The sequence below is a fragment of the Pan paniscus genome, chromosome 4, assembly GCF_029289425.2.
Source record: "Pan paniscus chromosome 4, NHGRI_mPanPan1-v2.0_pri, whole genome shotgun sequence".
NCBI lineage: Eukaryota > Metazoa > Chordata > Mammalia > Primates > Hominidae > Pan > Pan paniscus.
Genome location: NC_073253.2, coordinates 108,308,291 through 108,325,987, shown reverse-complemented (window position 1 = coordinate 108,325,987; position 17,697 = coordinate 108,308,291). Strand labels below are relative to the sequence as shown.

Below are 17,697 nucleotides of genomic sequence, written 5' to 3'. Positions count from 1 at the left end.
TTGTGATTATGAGGATGGGATTTGGGGTCACACTTCCTGGTTCAAATCCCAGGGCAAGATACTTAATGTTTCTGGACCTCCATTTCCTCATCTGAAATGGGAGTAACGACACTTAATTCAAAGGGCTGCTAGAAGAATCACTAAAGCAAAGGCTTAACAAATAGCCATGACTGCTGTCATGCTGCTTTTCATCCCTGCATGTGGAGGGTGACTTATCTAAGCCCACCAGACGTTCCACATGACGGCGGCCTGGAGGTTGCACAACTGTCTCCTTTCCTTGGAATATCTCCAGAGCCTAGCACTGTGCCCTGCTCATGATAGACATGGAGTGAGTGTGGCAATGGCTGGGGGGCTTATTTTTAACCAGGGGGCTTATTTTTTATTTGTAGTTCACACAGAGTTTGGTGATACTTTTATGTAGACTTGCTTCTTTGACAAAATACTGTGTCAGCTACTAATCTGACAGGCCCACATCCTCACATGCTTTTCTGCCCTGAATATAAATGAGACAACTGAAATGTTGGCAAATTAACTGTAACCCTAGTGTGAAACTGATTTTTGTTCCTTTGTAGCCGGATTGAGCACCTCAAATCCCAAAATGACCTCCTGACCATAACCCTGGAGGAATGTAAAAGCAATGCCGAGAGGATGAGCATGCTGGTGGGAAAATACGAATCCAATGCCACAGCGCTGAGGCTGGCCTTGCAGTACAGGTAGGAAAACAGCGCGAGGCACACACTGGGATGTTTGGAGCTACTTCAGGGTAGAAGTGCATCCAGAGTAACCTTCAGAATAAAAGCAGGAAATAGGCTTTTAGAAGGCATATCTGGCAGTTTGGACCAAGGCATATCTGGCGGTTTGGACAGCAAATAGCTAAGAGTAATGAATATGATGTTAGTAAACAGGTATATTTCTCCTAGCATATTCATCTTAAATATTATTTCATTTAGGTACTATCACTCAAAATATCGATTTTTTTGGCATGTTACATATTCATTTGTTCTTGCAGATTTTTATTCATGTTCATATGTAATTTACGTTGTTATAAATCTAGTGCATTCTAGTTCTTCATTTTGTCGTAGTCTTAAAATGTTGCTTTTAATAGTCCCTATTCTGAATGGCTGTAACCCCTCCATCAAGTTTTTATATTGTTAATTTATTCACTTTTCTAAAAGACATTTAGACTTTTGATATTAAAAATAATTCTATGATGAATAATTTAATGCAGATAAGATCTTCATTCTTTTGAATATTTTCCTCTGGATAAAATCCCGAAGCAGGAATTGTAGGTCAAAGGATATGAATATTTTCCTGGCTTTTCAGGCATGCTGCTGATTTTTTGTCATGAAAACAAGTCAATTTAAATAACTACAGTTCACTCATTGGTGAGCAAGTGGTAATTTGAATGGGCCACTTTTTTTTTTCTGCCTCATCACTTTGAAATTTATCTGTTTTTAAATTACTGCTTGTTTAAAGCTGCAAAACTATGCCTTATTATTATCATCATAGGTTTCTTTTATTAGTGTCACCACTTAAGCGTATTTGCCAAGGCCTCAGAGTAGTTGACTGTATCGTACACTTAGCATCCTCTAAGAAGTTCGGTATTGTTTAAGAAACATTCTTGTTTATTCAGGAAATTATCAAAGCAAAATGAATGAGACCAAAGCTAGAGAGCAATCATTCTGGTTTACAGACAGCAAAGCAAGCAGATAATCCATCTGTGATAACCCTTGAAGCTGGTTGCTGTCCACCCACAATCTGCCTTTGAGCAGAAAGGTCTTTCTCCACATTAGTACAACCTCATGGATAAGGAAATGTCCTCACATCTCTGGAATATGAACTGCCTTTGAAACAAGGAGCTGGTATCACCTAGGGCTAGCATTTCAGCCCTTTGTCTTAACTCTTAGTAAAGGACAATGAAAATAAAGTCAATTGACGCTGGGCGCGGTGGCTCACGCCTGGAATCCCAGCATTTTAGGAGGCCGAGGCGGGCGGATCACGAGGTCAGGAGATCAAGATCATCCTGGCTAACACAGTGAAACCCCGTCGCTACTAAAAATACAAAAAAAAAAAATTAGCCAGGCATGGTGGTGGACGCCTGTAGTCCCAGCTACTCAGGAGGCTGAGGTGGGGAGGCTGAGGCAGGATAATGGCGTGAACCTGGGAGGCGGAGCTTGCAGTGAGCCGAGATCGTGCCACTGCACTCCAGCCTGGGCGACAGAGCGAGACTCCGTCTCAAAGAAAAAAAAAAAAAGAAAGGCAATCAAAGCAAATTGTCTGTTGACTAAATGAAGCAACATATCCCCTGTTCAGCTTGAAGAAGCTAGACAGTTACTTTCTTAAAGAGGAAATGTTCCTACTGCAGGCATATTATCTGGGACCCTGAGGATGCTGTACACATGTTCCACCTCCTCTTGTGTGGACGTGGGCCACTTGGGTCTCAGGCTACAGGAAAGGGACTGTTGTTTGATATTTTACCTTGTTTGCCCAATGAATGTTGGGCACAAAGAAGAGTGACTATGTTTCCTCCTCCTAGAAATCCAAACTCAAACTCTTGTCAGAGCTTTTGTGAAGGCCTAAGAATGTTTCATGAGACATTTTAAGCACTTAGTTTTATGAGAATCTAATAGAACTTTTCTGTGATGGTGGAACTGTTCTCTACATGCACTGCCCAATATGGTAACCACTGGCCATGTATGGCTATTGAACATATGAAGTATGGCTACTGCAATGGAGGAATGGACTTTTTCATTTTATTTAACTCAGAATATTTTCTATTTAAGTAGCTATTTGTGGCTAGTAGATACTGTATTGAATAGTGCAGGTCTAGGTCAAAATCATCTCCTTGTGGGATGTTATATCAGCTACCTATTGTATGACTAATCACTTACTGCATCACAGTTTCAAGGATCAGGAACCTGGGGGTGGCTTATTAGGTGGTTCTGGTTCAGGGTCTCTTGTGAGATTCTGGTCAAGCTGTCAGCCAGGGCTGTATCATCTGAGACCTCAGTGGGGGATTGGAGGATCTGCTCTAAGAAGGCTCACTCACTTGGCTGTTGGCTGGAGGCCTTAGTCATTACTCACCATGTGGACCTCTCCATAGGGCTACCTGAGAATCTTGAAGACACGACAGCTGGCCTGCTCCGGGGAGGATGGTCCAAGATAGTGAAGTGAGAGAGAGTGACCAAGATGGAAGTCAGGGTTTTTTAGTAAGCTAATTTTGGAAATGACCTACTGTCACTTCTGTCACATAGACCAACCCTGGTACAGTGCGGATGGGGGACAGCACAAGGGTGTGGACACCAGGGTGCCGGCTCAGCGGGACTACCTGGAGTGGCCTACCACAAGGGAATCACATGGTCCTTTCAGGTGGTCACTGAAGGGACGACACATTTGCCTCTACCACCTTTATTGTTTCTCTTGTATTTTTCCAGAACCAAGTTAAAGGTTTAAAAATAAAAAGGCCAAATGAAAGAGCAAGCCACTGGCCCTGTCCTGGGAATATTCATGGGTGGTTTCCTTGCCTGTGTGGAGAGTGAGGCCGAGACAGCACCTGAGCTGCCTCCTGCACAGAAACCGGCGCCACATTGAAGGTGTCCGCTGTTCTTTGCAAGGGCTGAGGCCCCATGTGCTTTGTTTCAGCGAGCAGTGCATCGAAGCCTACGAACTCCTCCTGGCGCTGGCAGAGAGTGAGCAGAGCCTCATCCTGGGGCAGTTCCGAGCGGCGGGCGTGGGGTCCTCCCCTGGTAAGTGTCTCCAGAGTCCCTCTTCCTCCTCTTGTCTCCCTGCCTCCTTTGCTTCTGCCCCTGTCTCAGCAACTGGCATTGAATCATCTCCCGACAACACAAAATTTGGTTGTCAAGTGTGTTTTTCGTTTTTCCTCATGACTGAATGGGTAAATTGTTTATGTTGAATGCAGCAAGAACTGGAGTGGAAACAGAATAACAGACAAGTTAAAACAAGACTTCTTAGGAGCTGCATTCTCCTGGGCTGACAGTGGGGCCAGATGGAGCTGAGGCCGCATCAGCGATGAAAGGGGCCAGCGTTTCTGCAGCTGTCTCTCTGATGCCTGTTGTCAAGGCACATGCTGCTGCCACATGGCCTTCACTTCATCTCGTTTCATTGGCTGAGCTTCTCCAAGTTTACCTCTTTGAGTAGTAGTTGTTTTTTTTGTTTGTTTGTTTTGAGATGGAGTTTTGCTCTTGTTGCCCAGGCTGGAGTGCAATGGTGCAATCTTGGCTCACTGCAACCTCCACATCCTAGGTTCAAGCATCCTCCTGCCTCAGCCTCCCAAGTAGCTGGGATTACAGGCACATGCCACCACGCCTGGCTAATTTTGTATTTTTAGTGGAGACAGTTTCACCATGTTGGTCAGCCTGGTCTCGAACTCCTGACCTCAGGTGATCCACCTGCCTCAAAGTGCTGGGATTACATGCGTGAGCCACTGCGCCCAGCTTTTGAGTAGTTTTGAAACATGGGTTTCCCCTGCCAGGTCTCCAGGTGTCTTACGAACAAAGAAGAAGTAGTTTCACCCCCTGCTCGTGTCAGCATCACAGAATGCTCGCCCACCTCGCTTTCCTGTGCCTGTCCTTCCCCCAGCCCGGGGATCCTGTGCCCTGTTGGCCTGACCTGTACCTTGAGATCTGCACTGCCTACTCACTTCTGTCCCTCAATTTTGAGTAAGGTGGAAGGAGTATCTAATTGGAACAGACACAAGCATGTCATTCTAGGAAGCGGCAGCATTTGCTAAAACGTGGCCAGTGATTGTGGCTCCGAGCCTGCAGTGATGTGGGGAGGACTGCAGTAGAAACAGTGCTAAGAGGAAAGAGAGACCCAAGGAGAAAGGTGGCCGTCTCTCCATGCAGAACTAAGCCCCGGACAACCCCTTAGCCTTCGGAGAGGCAATAGCAAGTAAACAGAAAGCCAAGGTGACCAGGTCTCTCCAGAGCCAAAGATGGGTGGTGTGGGCAGGCCAGGCATTCCCATGTGTGGTAGCCAGGCCTCTGTCATGGACTGGCTTTCTGCTGTGAGCTTCCATTAGGACTTGTCCATCCAGGACACACCCTTCAAAGAAAGTCACCATCCAGGCACCTTCTGAATGCACCTTCCTGTCCTTCTTCCCTGCTCCTCCCCCCTTGTCTGGGGGCTCACTTTTGCACTGAACACTCACATGTGTTTCCTCCTTCAGTTTCGACTTGCGCAGGAATCTGAAGCAAAAGTGAAGGAAGGAAGGTATCCTGGGTGTTAATTTCCTGCTTCATATCCAAGTGATCCAACAAAGGAGCGCACCTTCATTTGTATGGAGAGTGATGCTCTGATCCTCCCTCTGGTTTTTTTTAAATAGTATTACCAGCCCAGCCCAGAAGTAGAAACTCTGCCAGCATTTCCATTAGAAACCTCATTTTTCAGGGTCTTTTAACTGAACCATAAAACTTTATTCCTCATATGAAACAGATCCTAAAATGATCTTGGCCTGCTGTCAGGATTTTTTAAAATTAATATACGTATTAAGAAAAATGACAAATTACAGGAAAAAGTCAATCATATTTCCAGTTGGTATCAGAGGAGTGTCTTAACCTGTTCAGGCTTCACAAGGTACCTTTCATTAGGCATGTACCTACTCAGTGCAGTTATTTGGTGTAGGAGCTGAAAGAGCTTAAATAAATCTGCCTTTTAAATATTCAAAATCAATAATGAAATGCTTTGTATTTACCTAATACTGGGAAGTTCATGTATACATTTATAATACGAGCCAGTAAGTAATGTCATGCCTAATTCCAAATAGCAGTCATTGGTGAGATGTATGTAAAATGTCTTATTTGTGGAGAGAAGAGAGGCATGAAGTTTGTCAGAGAAATGACAGGAGGGAGTTCCAGGGATTTTTGGCCTGCAGAATGGGTCCACCCCATTTCCTGCCCACTCTCCATAGTACTGAGGGCAGGCTTGATTTTTAGCAGTTCCCCATTAAGCCTCGCCCTTGCATTCCACTGACAGGAGTGGCTGGCCCATCATACTGTCCCATCATGCCACCCATCATGCCTTAGAGCTGTTGCACAGCAAAGCAGGAACTCATTTGTGACATGCATCCACAGTCTCTATGATTGTGGGTCTTTTCTTTGTTTCTTGTTGATGTCACAGGCATTCATTCTGTTCATTCTTTCATTCACAGGTGCTTTAGGCTAGTGGTTTTCAAACTGGTCTGGGAAGCTGGAGGAGTTTCTCTGGGCCTCGGCAGTGGGGTTGGAGGGTGGGACTCTGAGTGTGTCTCCCACTTCTGCCCACTTCATGCAATTCCGCATTTACCTTTTTTGTATGTTAGGATAGCATTTTGTATGATTTGGTGTAAGATTTCATTTAAAAATATTTGGAAAAGCATGGATCTATGCTGTACAGGTAGCAAACCAGTGATTTGTTCAGCCAGCACAGTTTCTGTTTTCTTTTGTTTTATTTTTTTAAGGCTTTGTTTTTTTAGAGCAGTTTTAGGTTCACAGCAAAACTGAGAGGAAGGCACAGAGATTTCCCATATGCCTCCAACCTCAACATGCACGGCCTCCCCCGTTTTCAGCGTCCCCCACCAGGGTAGTATATTAGTTACAAGTGATGAACCTACAGTGACACATCATCACCCAGAGCCCATAGTTTACATCAGAGTTCATTCTTGGTGCTGTACGTTCTATGGGTTTGGGCCAATGTATAACAACTTGAGTCCACGGTTACAGTATCATACAGAGTAGCTTCACTGCCCCAAAAGTTCTCTGGCTCCACCTATTCATTCCTCCCCCAACCCCATCCCCTGGCAACCATTGCTGTTGCTGTTGTTCTTGTTGTTGTTTTGGAGACAGGGTCTTGCTCTGTTACCCAAGCTGTATTTGAACTCCTAAGTTCAAGCAGTCCTCCCACCTCAGCTCAGCCACCCATGATCTTTTCAATATCTCTATAGTTCTGTCTTTTCCAGCACAGTCTTTAAACACAATAGGAATGTGAACATTTTGGGCAGGGACTTCACTGCCTGGTCTGTGCGAGTGCCCACCACACCCTGATGTTCTGCACTAGCCCACTTACCTGGCTCCTGGAGGCATTTGAGTTCACGCCGATTACCAAGCCAAGAGAAGGGTCAGGGGTGGCATCGGTACCTATAATACAGAGCCAATCTAAAGCTCTCGTCTGAACCATTAGTTTTGTCTCTCTTGCCCCCACACAGGGCTCTAACCAAAGCTGTAGACATGTGGAAAGATGGCACAGTTTTGCCCTAGTTTCTCCCTCCCTCATTCACAGGGAAGTGCCAATGCACAGAGGAATGGCCAAATGGTAGACTTGTGGCTGAATGGGAGGAGAAGCCAGGAGCCTGGATCATTAGAAAAATCAGAGCGTGTTAGAGCTGGAAACAGAAATGTGGTGATCCCGTTGGTTAACTCCTACACTTGTCCCTGAGGCCAGTGGAGCCCAGAGAAAGAGCAGAGAAATACCTTCCCACATGTAGCTTCTAAGTGACAGTGCCAGGCCCAGAACACAGATCTTCTCTTCGGCTGGGCACTGCCAATTCCCTTCCACAGTGCCACCTCTGCCCTAAGTAACAGAGTTAATTATGCATAGTCCCTCCCAGGCGTGCCTTGTCCAGGCCTATGTTGATTAATCCGTTGGCTTCTCTGCCACATAGGAGACCAGTCGGGGGATGAAAACATCACTCAGATGCTCAAGCGAGCTCATGACTGCCGGAAGACAGCTGAGAACGCTGCCAAGGCCCTGCTCATGAAGCTGGACGGCAGCTGTGGGGGAGCCTTTGCCGTGGCCGGCTGCAGCGTGCAGCCCTGGGAGAGCCTTTCCTCCAACAGCCACACCAGGTAATGCTTAGCCTTCTGCTCTGGGGTGGGCGTGTGTCCACATGGCATCTGTTCACTGGACTTGGTGTGCAGTGACCCAGCTCTTGGGGACTGCGTGGCTTGGGAAAAGGCAGACATGGCTTCTGGCATGCAGCCTGCTCCATCCAAAAAGGAGTCAGAAGATCAGTGGCCCTCTCACTTTGCCAATGTGGAAACTGCAGTCGAGATTGGAGAGATTTGCTGTGGAAAGTGGTAGAGATGGAATGCAAACCTACCTTTCTGTCAGATCCATTTTCTCTGCATTGTTCTGTTCTCCATTTCTTTATAAGTCTTCATTTCCAGGAAGCACTTAGGGTAGCCAAGAGCCGTTTGCTCCAAATGGTCCCTCTGGTCCCAAGGCCCAGCCCAGCTCATCCTAGTTCCAGACATCACTCTCCTGTCTTCTTGTGCCTCCATCCTCTATAAGCTCTTCTCAGGCAAGAGCCTCTCCTCTCTTCTCTTTTGCCTCATGGAATGATGCCACATTCACAGCACGTGCTTACAGGCACTCAGTCATGAACCTGAGGTCAAGTTCACTGTCTGTGAATCTAGGAAATTAAAGTGGGTGCTTGAAAAAGGAAGCTAGGAAGAGAGCGGCGAAGACCTTGCAGAGCATAATTTGCTGAAGTCATTTCATTCTTTGGATGGGAGTGGAGAGTCAGAATGAAACCCTTTCTACTTACCTTCTCATTTCTTGCCACCAAAGCCCTAAAAACATGAATGCCTTCCCTTTATTTACCAGTCCTCAGTTTAGAAGACACTTTGTTAGAGATTCTTACATAATTGCCAAATCGTGAAAGACTTGGAAGGGTAACTTACTCCATTTTCACAGGTTAGGAAACCTTGGCTCAGAGATAATGTCAGTGACCTGCCTGGTGATAAGAGGGAAACCTGGATGGGAACCCGGGATCTTAGCACCGAGCATATTGTTCTTCCCACATTGGATCTCATGACATAACAAAACAGTGTCTACTTGCAGACTAAGTGACCAGAACTGCATAAAGATAGATTGACTGTTGAGAGCCAGAGGAGAAATACTGATGCTTTCTTGGTGCTGGAAAGCAACTTAATGTTCCCCTCTCTCTTTCTCCCCTGGTGGGACCCGCCATCTACCTTAGTGCTTCCATTTACCTGTACTGGCCCAGGTGTCCCAGGAGAGGGAACATGGCCAGTAATGCACTCAGCCAGGTGCCCACAAACAAAAGGGACTTGATTCTTCTTTACTTTAACAACAATTGTCTCATTCAGTGAAGCACAGATTATAATTTTTTTCATAAAACTATATTCTACTGTGTAAACACAGAAAGCAGATGCTCTTCTTAATGACTCTTCCAGATGTGTATAATCTATAATTTGTGTGTTTATTTAGTATAGAAATGTAGTTCTCATGTTGTCAGTGATGCTGTGTTGTTTTATTAGTGAACATAAGAGTTTGCTTGACAGGAAATGTGTGCTGTTTCAGTAGCTTATGAGGTTTGTGCTACAGATCATTTGCTCAAACCTCCCTACCCCCAAAAAGAATGTTGTGGTTTTATTCTCAATCAGAGACAAATTTAGAACCAGTCAGGAGGGAGAACAATTTTATCACCATCTATTTAGCTTTTGAATATTTGTTAGAAGTACTTGAACTTACAGGTTAGCCTTGATTTTGAGACTGTTTTCTTAGAGAAATTTAATTTGGGATCCTGTTTTTCTGCAGATTGAGATAAATTCAAAACACAGAGTCATTGTTTCCAAGGATAACCTCACCAAAGAATGGTTCTTAAATTAATTTCAGTCTCAAATGGATCTTCCCATCAAAGTACAGAGGTCTTTAGCTCCAATGTCACCCAATTCTCCTTAAAAAATCACTTTTACCCTCCCGCCCAAATCAGAGCAGCTCCGAGTATAGAAGAACCACACACGAGGCATTCATTTGTCACTCCACATTCTTAGAACCTGATGCAATTAGACTGCTTTATGTTAAACGTGGGTTTAGAATAAAGTCCCAAACCACCAGACCCCTTTCATAATTATGATAATTATAGTAATTTTGTTTGTAAATCTTGCCATTCTGGCTCAGACATTCCCCCTTGTCAAGTTTATGAAAATAAAGAAAAGGATCTTTCTGAGTTGGAGCTTTATGTGGCCCAGCAAATCCCCTTTCCCCCCACTGTAACCACCCAGCTTCAAGAGGTCTAATCAGAGTGTCCATCAACTGCCCCTCAAGGGTTCAGGAAAGAAACGCTGAGTATTGTGCCTCCAGCGGCATTTCTGGCAGCCCATAGGCAGCTCCTAACGACAGGAGGGTTAATGGTTTTAGAGAGGAGCAGCAGAGGGGTAGTTAACCAGCAAGGAGAATAAAAGTGATAGCCAACCCTCAGTTGACTGTTGGCAGGTGCCCAGGGTCGGTGCCACTTCATTTTTGAAAAATATAGCCATGGCCTCATCAGAAAGTATAATAGTCTTATGGACAGAGTGACTAGGTTGATTGCCTGGATGGCTTTATCAACATATCATGACAAAGAGGCACAAGGACTAAAATGTTAGGAAGTGGAAATAGGAATCCTTGGTCAAGCCCACCCTCTGTGGCAGGTCTCACAGTTCAGCTCCTTCTGTGCAGCGTAGTCATCGATCTCAATCCACAAAGGAACTGTGGCCAAGACAGGATCAGCCACAGCAAGTCTGTACTCTCAGAGACTGAAATTGAGTCCCTTGTCTCAGCAACAGATGGTGACCCTGGAGAGCTGTGAGAATGGTGGTTGCGGCCTTGCCGTGAGCCTCTAGGTACCTCCAGGTAGCCAGGGTGCTGCCTGTGTGGCCACTCACTCTGGGGTGTAATCCCCAAGTTGGACTGGACAGCAGCAGAGCTCAAGAGATGCCTAGCTCTCACTCTTTGAACTAGTCTGGATTAAGATAAAGTTTCATTGGGGCAGAAAAAATGGTTGAGGAGAGTGAAATCATGTCCACTGAAAGGGTGAATTTTTTGAAACAGCCACCTAGTTAGAACAGGCATCAGTAAGCTTCAGGGAATGAGAGTCAGACTAGATCTGGCTGAAACAGTCATCTTTACTGAGGAGAGGTGCTTTTCCATCTGTGTGTCAGGAGAGTCTATCCAAAGTCCTTGGGACAAACGCTTACTGGTGTTAGTGAGCTCTAGAGACCAGCCCCGACACATCCTTGACATGACAGCATTATGATCAGTCCTCCTGCTCAAATGTCCTCATCACTTACCTTTTAGGTTCTATGAGAACAAGGTATAGACATGGAATGCTTTTTATGGTTTTTTTCTAGTGAGATCTAACTTCTTGATTTCAAAAGAACTGTATGTTTGTTGTAAAACTAAGCAATTAAAATGCCAGCATTGCAAAATGCATAGGATGGTTAAGTTCTCCATTCTAGGACTCTCACTGGAAAGGACATTGGGAACCGTTTGGGGTATATTCCCACAGATTTAACTGCATTTTTTATTAGGATGCATGGTTGCAAAGAACAGAAACATGCTCAAATAGCTTAAATGGAAGGGGGTCTTATTGGAAGGATATCAGATCTCGCACCCACGAGCTGCCTACCCGAGCAGAGGGCTGCCTAAGACAAAGCAGCAGCAGAACCAGGCTCCAGGTCTGGTCTGTGTGGCCCTTGCATGCAGCCTTTGTTCTCTTTCCTGTTCTCGGGGGCAGCCTTCCCCAGGTGACAGACAACCAGCTTACCACCTGCATTTGTACACAAAGCTGGCTGGTTTCCCTGGTGTCAAGTAAGAAAATCCTGGAAAGGGACATCTTGCCCAGCTGGGCTGTGATGGCTATCCTGATCCTCTGTGGCCGTGGAAGCACGAGGCCAAGGCAGTTTCCACAGGAGCTTGGGGATGGAGAAGAAAAGGGATAAGTCTCAGCAGAAGAGCCTGGAAGGCAGGTACTTGGTGCACCAAAACATGACATCTTTAAAAACATGAGTACATCTCTTTTTCTTCTCTTTTTTTTGAGACGTAGCCTCACTCTGTTGCCCAGGCTGGAGTACAATGGTGTGATCTCAGCTCACTGCAACCTCCGTCTCCCAGGTTCAAGCAATTCTCTTGCCTCAGTCTCTGGAGTAGCTGGGACTACAGGTGCCCGCCACCACACCCAGCTAATTTTTGTATTTTTTGTAGAGACGGGGTTTCACCATCTTGGCCAGGATGGTCTCAATCTCCTGACCTTGTGATCGGCCCACCTCGGCCTCCCAGAGTGCTGGGATTACAGCTGTGAGCCACCATGCCTGGCCGACTGCATCTCATTTTTAACCTAATGAGGATCCTGTGATGTGGACTCCTGAAACATGCATTTTCCCCTTAGTGTTATGCTCTTACACATCTTTCTATATGTGTCATTCTTTCCAGGAGTTGGATAGTTTTCCATTGGATGACAGTACTGTTGTGTATTTGAACACTTTTCCCTGGGACATTTGTATCCAGTTTTCCACTATTATAACATTGCTGCAGCCACTGTCCTTTCCTTAATGGCTATTCCTCTTGTGCCGTTTCTGTGAGACCAGCCCTCCACACATAATCCAGTTATTCTCCTACAGCCATGGGTGCTCCAGCCAGGCTCTTCCTCCAAATCCTTGGTAATACTGGGTAGTACATCTTTTTTCAATTTGGCCAATCTGTACGTAAGCAAAAAAAAAAAAGTTAATATTTCAACTTGTACCTCTTTATTTTTAGTGACATTTAAAGTCATTTGTAATGCTTAATTTTTCTAACACCTGGGAAATTGTTACCAGCAATATAGTTGTCAGGCCTGGGTAGTGTCTATCTTGATGTGTTATGAGTAACCACATCAGGAGTGGATTTATATTTGTTTTAGAGATGCAACACCATTATGATGGCACCTTTAAAAATTGCTGAATATATAATTTCTCTTCTAAATATTTCTGTCTCTTATTTTGACTTCCACTATCAGCTAAATTTTTAGGAGCTTTGTGGACTCAAGCAGTTTTTGAGGACTTTAGTTACTGACAGCAGATTTTCCCATGCCCATATTTTGCTAGACAGTCATAGGACTATTTTTTATGTAATCTACCCTCATTTAATCTCAGTTTCTCCTCCTGGAGAATTGTGATAACCATTCAAGAGCATATAAACCTAAGAGGTTTAGAGTTTGTTTAGTGTTTGTAGTCCTTTGCTACAAACCCAAAAAAGAAGGGATGGGGGTATACCCACAGCACAACAGTAAAAGATACAGGCAAGCTGCCAAGGCTCGAGCTTCTGCTTAAAGTAATGGGGCCACTTAGGAATGACTTAAATGCCAAATGTCACCTGGACTGACCCCGCTCATTCAGATAAATTTCAAATGCTCAGCAAAACAGATGTCCACCCCCAGGGTACTTTCCTTCTAAAAATGAGCTGCTGGGCCGGGTGCAGTGACTCACACCTGTAATCCCAGCACTTTGGGAGGCTGAGGCAGGCAGATCATGAGGTCAGGGTTTGAGACCACCCTGGACAACATAGTGAAATCCTGTCACTATTAAAATTACAAAATTTAGCCAGGCATGGTGGTACATGCCTGTAGTCCCAGCTACTCAGGAGGCTGAGGCAGGAGAATTGCTTGAACCCAGGAGACGGAGGCTGTGGTGAGCCAAATCATGCTATTGCATTCCAGCGTGGGCAACAGAGTGAGACTCTGTCTCAAAAAAAAAACAAAAACAAACAAACAAAAAGAGCTGCTCCTTGATGGAAATCAGATCTCAGCTGGGGCCAGGTAAGATGTTGATGAAAACTTCAGGAAAATGCCATCACGGATTTTCAAGGCAAAAGAAATGAAATGTCCTTCTAGCCTTCCACCAAGGCAAGCTGAGGAGGCTATGAAAAATGAATTTTTCTTCTAATGAGCAGGCTGGGGAGCTGTCTTGAGGACAGAGGTGAGGCATGGTGGAGAGGGATAGAAGAGAGGATATTTGACGTCGATAGCTGGTTTGAACAGCTTGTCCTGTAGTGGACAGGGTAGGTGGAGAGTGGGTCGGCCCGAACCGTCCCGAACCAGCCAGCCCCGCATTCCCACCAGGCTACAGGCCTGCTGTGTATGCTTTGTGCTGGAAGAGCTGCTGGCAATGAACAGATGCAGAGGAAAGCCAGCGTGACGGGTGCTCCAGCAGAGCATCACGGAAAGGAGAAACCCACACATCCTAGACTAGCTCCTCAAGAAGCCAGAGCAAGACACACATGTGTGGCGAGGGTTTTTGTCATTAGCCTTCCCCCACAGTCGCTCTCAGAGAACACAGACAGGCTCCTGTTCTGGAGAGGAGGAATAATGCAGCCACAGAAAGTGATTGATTCCCCCTTGACAACTGAGATCATCCAGCATTCCAAGCTGGGAGAATTAATGGATGACTTAACCCTTGCCCAGCAGCCAGCAGCAGGCCCTTGGGAGACCGCCAGCGCCTTTGTCTGTGAGGCCAGAGAAAAGGCCAGTGGCTTCCCCTCCCCTACCATTGTCATAATCATATTCCGCAGTGAAACGTTAAGAGCTCAAAGCAGAATTGTAATTAACCTTGCCTGATCTGTTCCCCGCTGCTGTCCTGGAAGCAGGAGAAGGGAAGCCGGAGGGGCTGTGAGGTTTATCTTGAAATTAAACTTTCTCCACTAAAAGCATTTTAAAGCTCTGTGCTTCCAACAGGGTAAGATCTGTGGACTGAGATCTTTTGTTATTTTTTTTTTCTTATTTCCTTCCTCTTTGAAAACTATACTCATAGCAAAGTGGGTGAAACAAAAGCCTTCCCTGCCTGCCATGGATGAGGCTCCGGGCCCTAAGGGTGGCAGCGCCTGTCAGTCTCTGCCTGCCTGCGTTCGTGTTAGGGCTAGGTGATTTCTCAAGTCCATTCAACCACTGGCGGCTTTTGTTCTCCCTGGGATGGAGGGATTCTGGATGACCTGCTGGTGGCCAGTAGCTCAGGGGATCTCTGAGTCTGGTGTTAGGTGTTGTGGGGCTGTTGGCAAAGCCATCAGGAAAGTGGCCACCTGTCTCTCTTCCTCCCACAGGACAGGTGCTGTGTGGCAGCACCAGCTGCCTGCTTCAGGGCCTGCCGTATCCTTTCCACAACTTAGTGAGGCAGGAACCCTTAGTATTCCTATTTCCTGCAGCCCAGAAACATTGGGTAATTTACTCTGGGCCATAAAGCAAGGAAGTGGCAGAGGAGGAACATTTATCCAGGTTTGACTGACATCAGAGACCTGCTCATAGACCCTGACACCCACCAGGGCAGCCAGGAGCATTGTGGCCTCTACCTAGAAAACCTGGGAGCATCCAGTCACCTCACAGGCTACTGAGCAAATGCGCACTTAGCCTGAGGGGGAGACCAGTGCTTCTCACACCTAAGCGTGCATCAGAGTCACCTAGAGGGTATATTAAAACACTGATTGCTGGGCTCCACCTCCAGAGTTCCTGACTGTGGAGGTCTTGACAGCAGGCCCCGGAATGTGCATTTCTAACAAGTCCCCAGGTGCTGCTGATACGGCCAGCCCGGGACCCCTCTTGGAAAACTGCTGGGGTGGACCAGTCCTGCTAAATGGAAAATCTGCCAAAATAGTATCACTTCAGTTCCTGCAGGGTAATTAGAGAATGCTAGCTTTTACCACTCTTTGAATTTTGTGATTTTTATTTTAAATGAAAGTCAACAAAAAGTGTTTCAAGTTTAAATTTATATTTCCCAAAAAGTAGTCTGAAGAAAATATACCTCAGTGTCTTGTGGGTGGTAGACGCACAGCTGTTGGTTATTCTTTGTTTTTCTATAGGTTTGAAAGTTTTCAAAATAATTTTTAATGAAAGGAAAGACTAGAGGTGTAAGTAAACCCCACACCCTGTGTCCCAGCTTTACAAGGAAGGATTTCATTCCTGAAACCTCCCAAGTAACTGGAAGAGAAGTGCTGCTGTCTGCCAGCGCCACGCTGTCTAAACATGCCGAGGCTATGAGCACATCTCCAACCTCAGCCCTGTCTGTAGAATGCTTTGCAAACAGTGCCAGTACTTGAGTTTGCTCTAATTTTGTCGCGCGTTCGCCTGTGGAACATTAGATGTCTGTCCCTCCACATCAGTGTTGATGATCTGTGAAGGTGAGCTCCCGAGCTCTACTTGGGGGTTTTGTATGAGGCATGCCTGCCGCTGAGCAGGTTGCAGGCAGACAGGCCTTCGCTGAGATGCTGAGGGTCCTTTGGATGCGTCCTCTGATGCACAGGCGGGCTCCTCAGTGCCCTCTGCTGTGGGCGCGCTTTGCTCTCTTTGCAGTTCCCTTGAGCTGCCTCATTTCACTGTGGAATAGCCCGTGGTGTTCCAGCTGCAGGATGTTGCTGCTTCTCCCCTCTCATCCTTTTTAAAATACAGCTTGAGAAAACATAATGCTGATGATCAGTAGTCATTTTTATCTTTCTCCCTGCCTTCCCTGCTCCCACCTTGCTCCAAGCCGCTACCATCTCTCCCTGGAATTGTTGCTGTAGCTCCCAAGGTGCACCCCTGCCTCTGCCCTGGCCTCCCTGCATCTCTACTCATCCTAGAGGCCAGATGGATCCTGTTATAACAATAAAGCAGACCACATCCCTCCCTGTTAAAACCCCCAATGGCCTCCATCCTAATCCTAGAGAAAAAGACACAGCCCTTATAAAATGCTGCATGACCTGGCACCCAGCCCCTCCCACGCACTCCCTCTCTGACCACTTCTCCTCCTTTCTCTCCCCTGCCTGACTGCTTCAGTCACCATCTCGTTCTGCTGGCCGCACTCCCTGCCTAGATTGCATTTACTGTGTCCTGCAAACATCCACGTAGCTCCCTCTCTCGCCTCCCTTAGGTCCACCATAATGTCACTGGATCACACAGGTCTTCCCTGCAGCTCAATCACAAATAATAACCTCATGCCCACTCTGCATTCCCCACGCCTCTTCCCTGCTTCATTTTTCACCATCTCATGGACTGTGTATTTCACTTCCTGGCCTCCTCTATTAGAATATGAGTTCCGTGAGGGCAGGGATTTTTCCAGGACCCCATAGTAGGCACTCCAATATTTCTTGAATAAATGAATGATAACTTCTGCATTTATTGAGTGCTTACTATGTGCTGGGCACTGTTGTAAAGATTTCTATTTTTTTTTTACTTTTAGTTTAAGTTCAGGGGTACATGTGGAGGGTTGTTACATAGGTAAACTCATGTCATGGAGGTTTGTTGTATAAATTATTTTGTCACCCAGGTATTAAGCCTAGTATGCATTAGTCATTTTTTCCGATCCTCTCCCTTCTCCTATTCTGTACCCTCAAGTAGGCCCATTGTTTGTTATTCCCCTCTTTGTGTTCATGTGTTCTCATCATTTAGCTCCAACTTATAAGTAAGAACATGTGGTATTTGGTTTTCTGTTCCCACATTAGTTTGCTAAGGATAATGGCCTCCCGCTTCATCCATGTTTCTGCAAATGACATGACCTCATTCTTTTTTTATGGCTACATAGTATTCGTGGTATATATGTGCCACATTTTCTCTATCTAGTCTACCACTGATGGGCATTTAGGTTGATTCCATGTCTTTGCTATTACAAACACTTCTAATTTTACCTCATTTATTCGTTACCCTGACTTTATGAAGCATGTACTATGATTACCTTCATTTTAGAGATGAGAAGACAGGGAATATTCAAAGTACGTAAGACGCTTGGGTCACACGTAAAGGTAGCACTTTGCTGTTAGGGCAGTGCAGAGAATCAGAACCAATAGGAGGTGGGTCTACATGGAGACATCTATACCTAGATAGAAAGATCAAGATCAATCTCTTGATATAGATTCTAGTAAATCGCAAACAGTGATTTATTTTAAGGAATTGGCCCATTTGATAATGGAGCTGGCAAATCT

The 17,697-nt window shown here is 45.7% G+C and overlaps 1 protein-coding gene across 3 annotated transcripts in view; it reads left to right on the top strand.

The window, feature by feature from the left end:
* MCC (MCC regulator of WNT signaling pathway) overlaps positions 1-17,697 on the top strand; it is a 469,040-nt gene that overhangs the window by 417,473 nt on the left and 33,870 nt on the right. For all 3 annotated transcript variants that reach the window (XM_034960341.3, XM_063604592.1, XM_003826730.5), the window contains 3 exons: positions 573-713; positions 3,643-3,746; positions 7,658-7,841. In XM_034960341.3, coding sequence (XP_034816232.2) covers positions 573-713; positions 3,643-3,746; positions 7,658-7,841 — 429 coding nt within the window. The remainder of the gene's footprint in view (positions 1-572; positions 714-3,642; positions 3,747-7,657; positions 7,842-17,697) is intronic.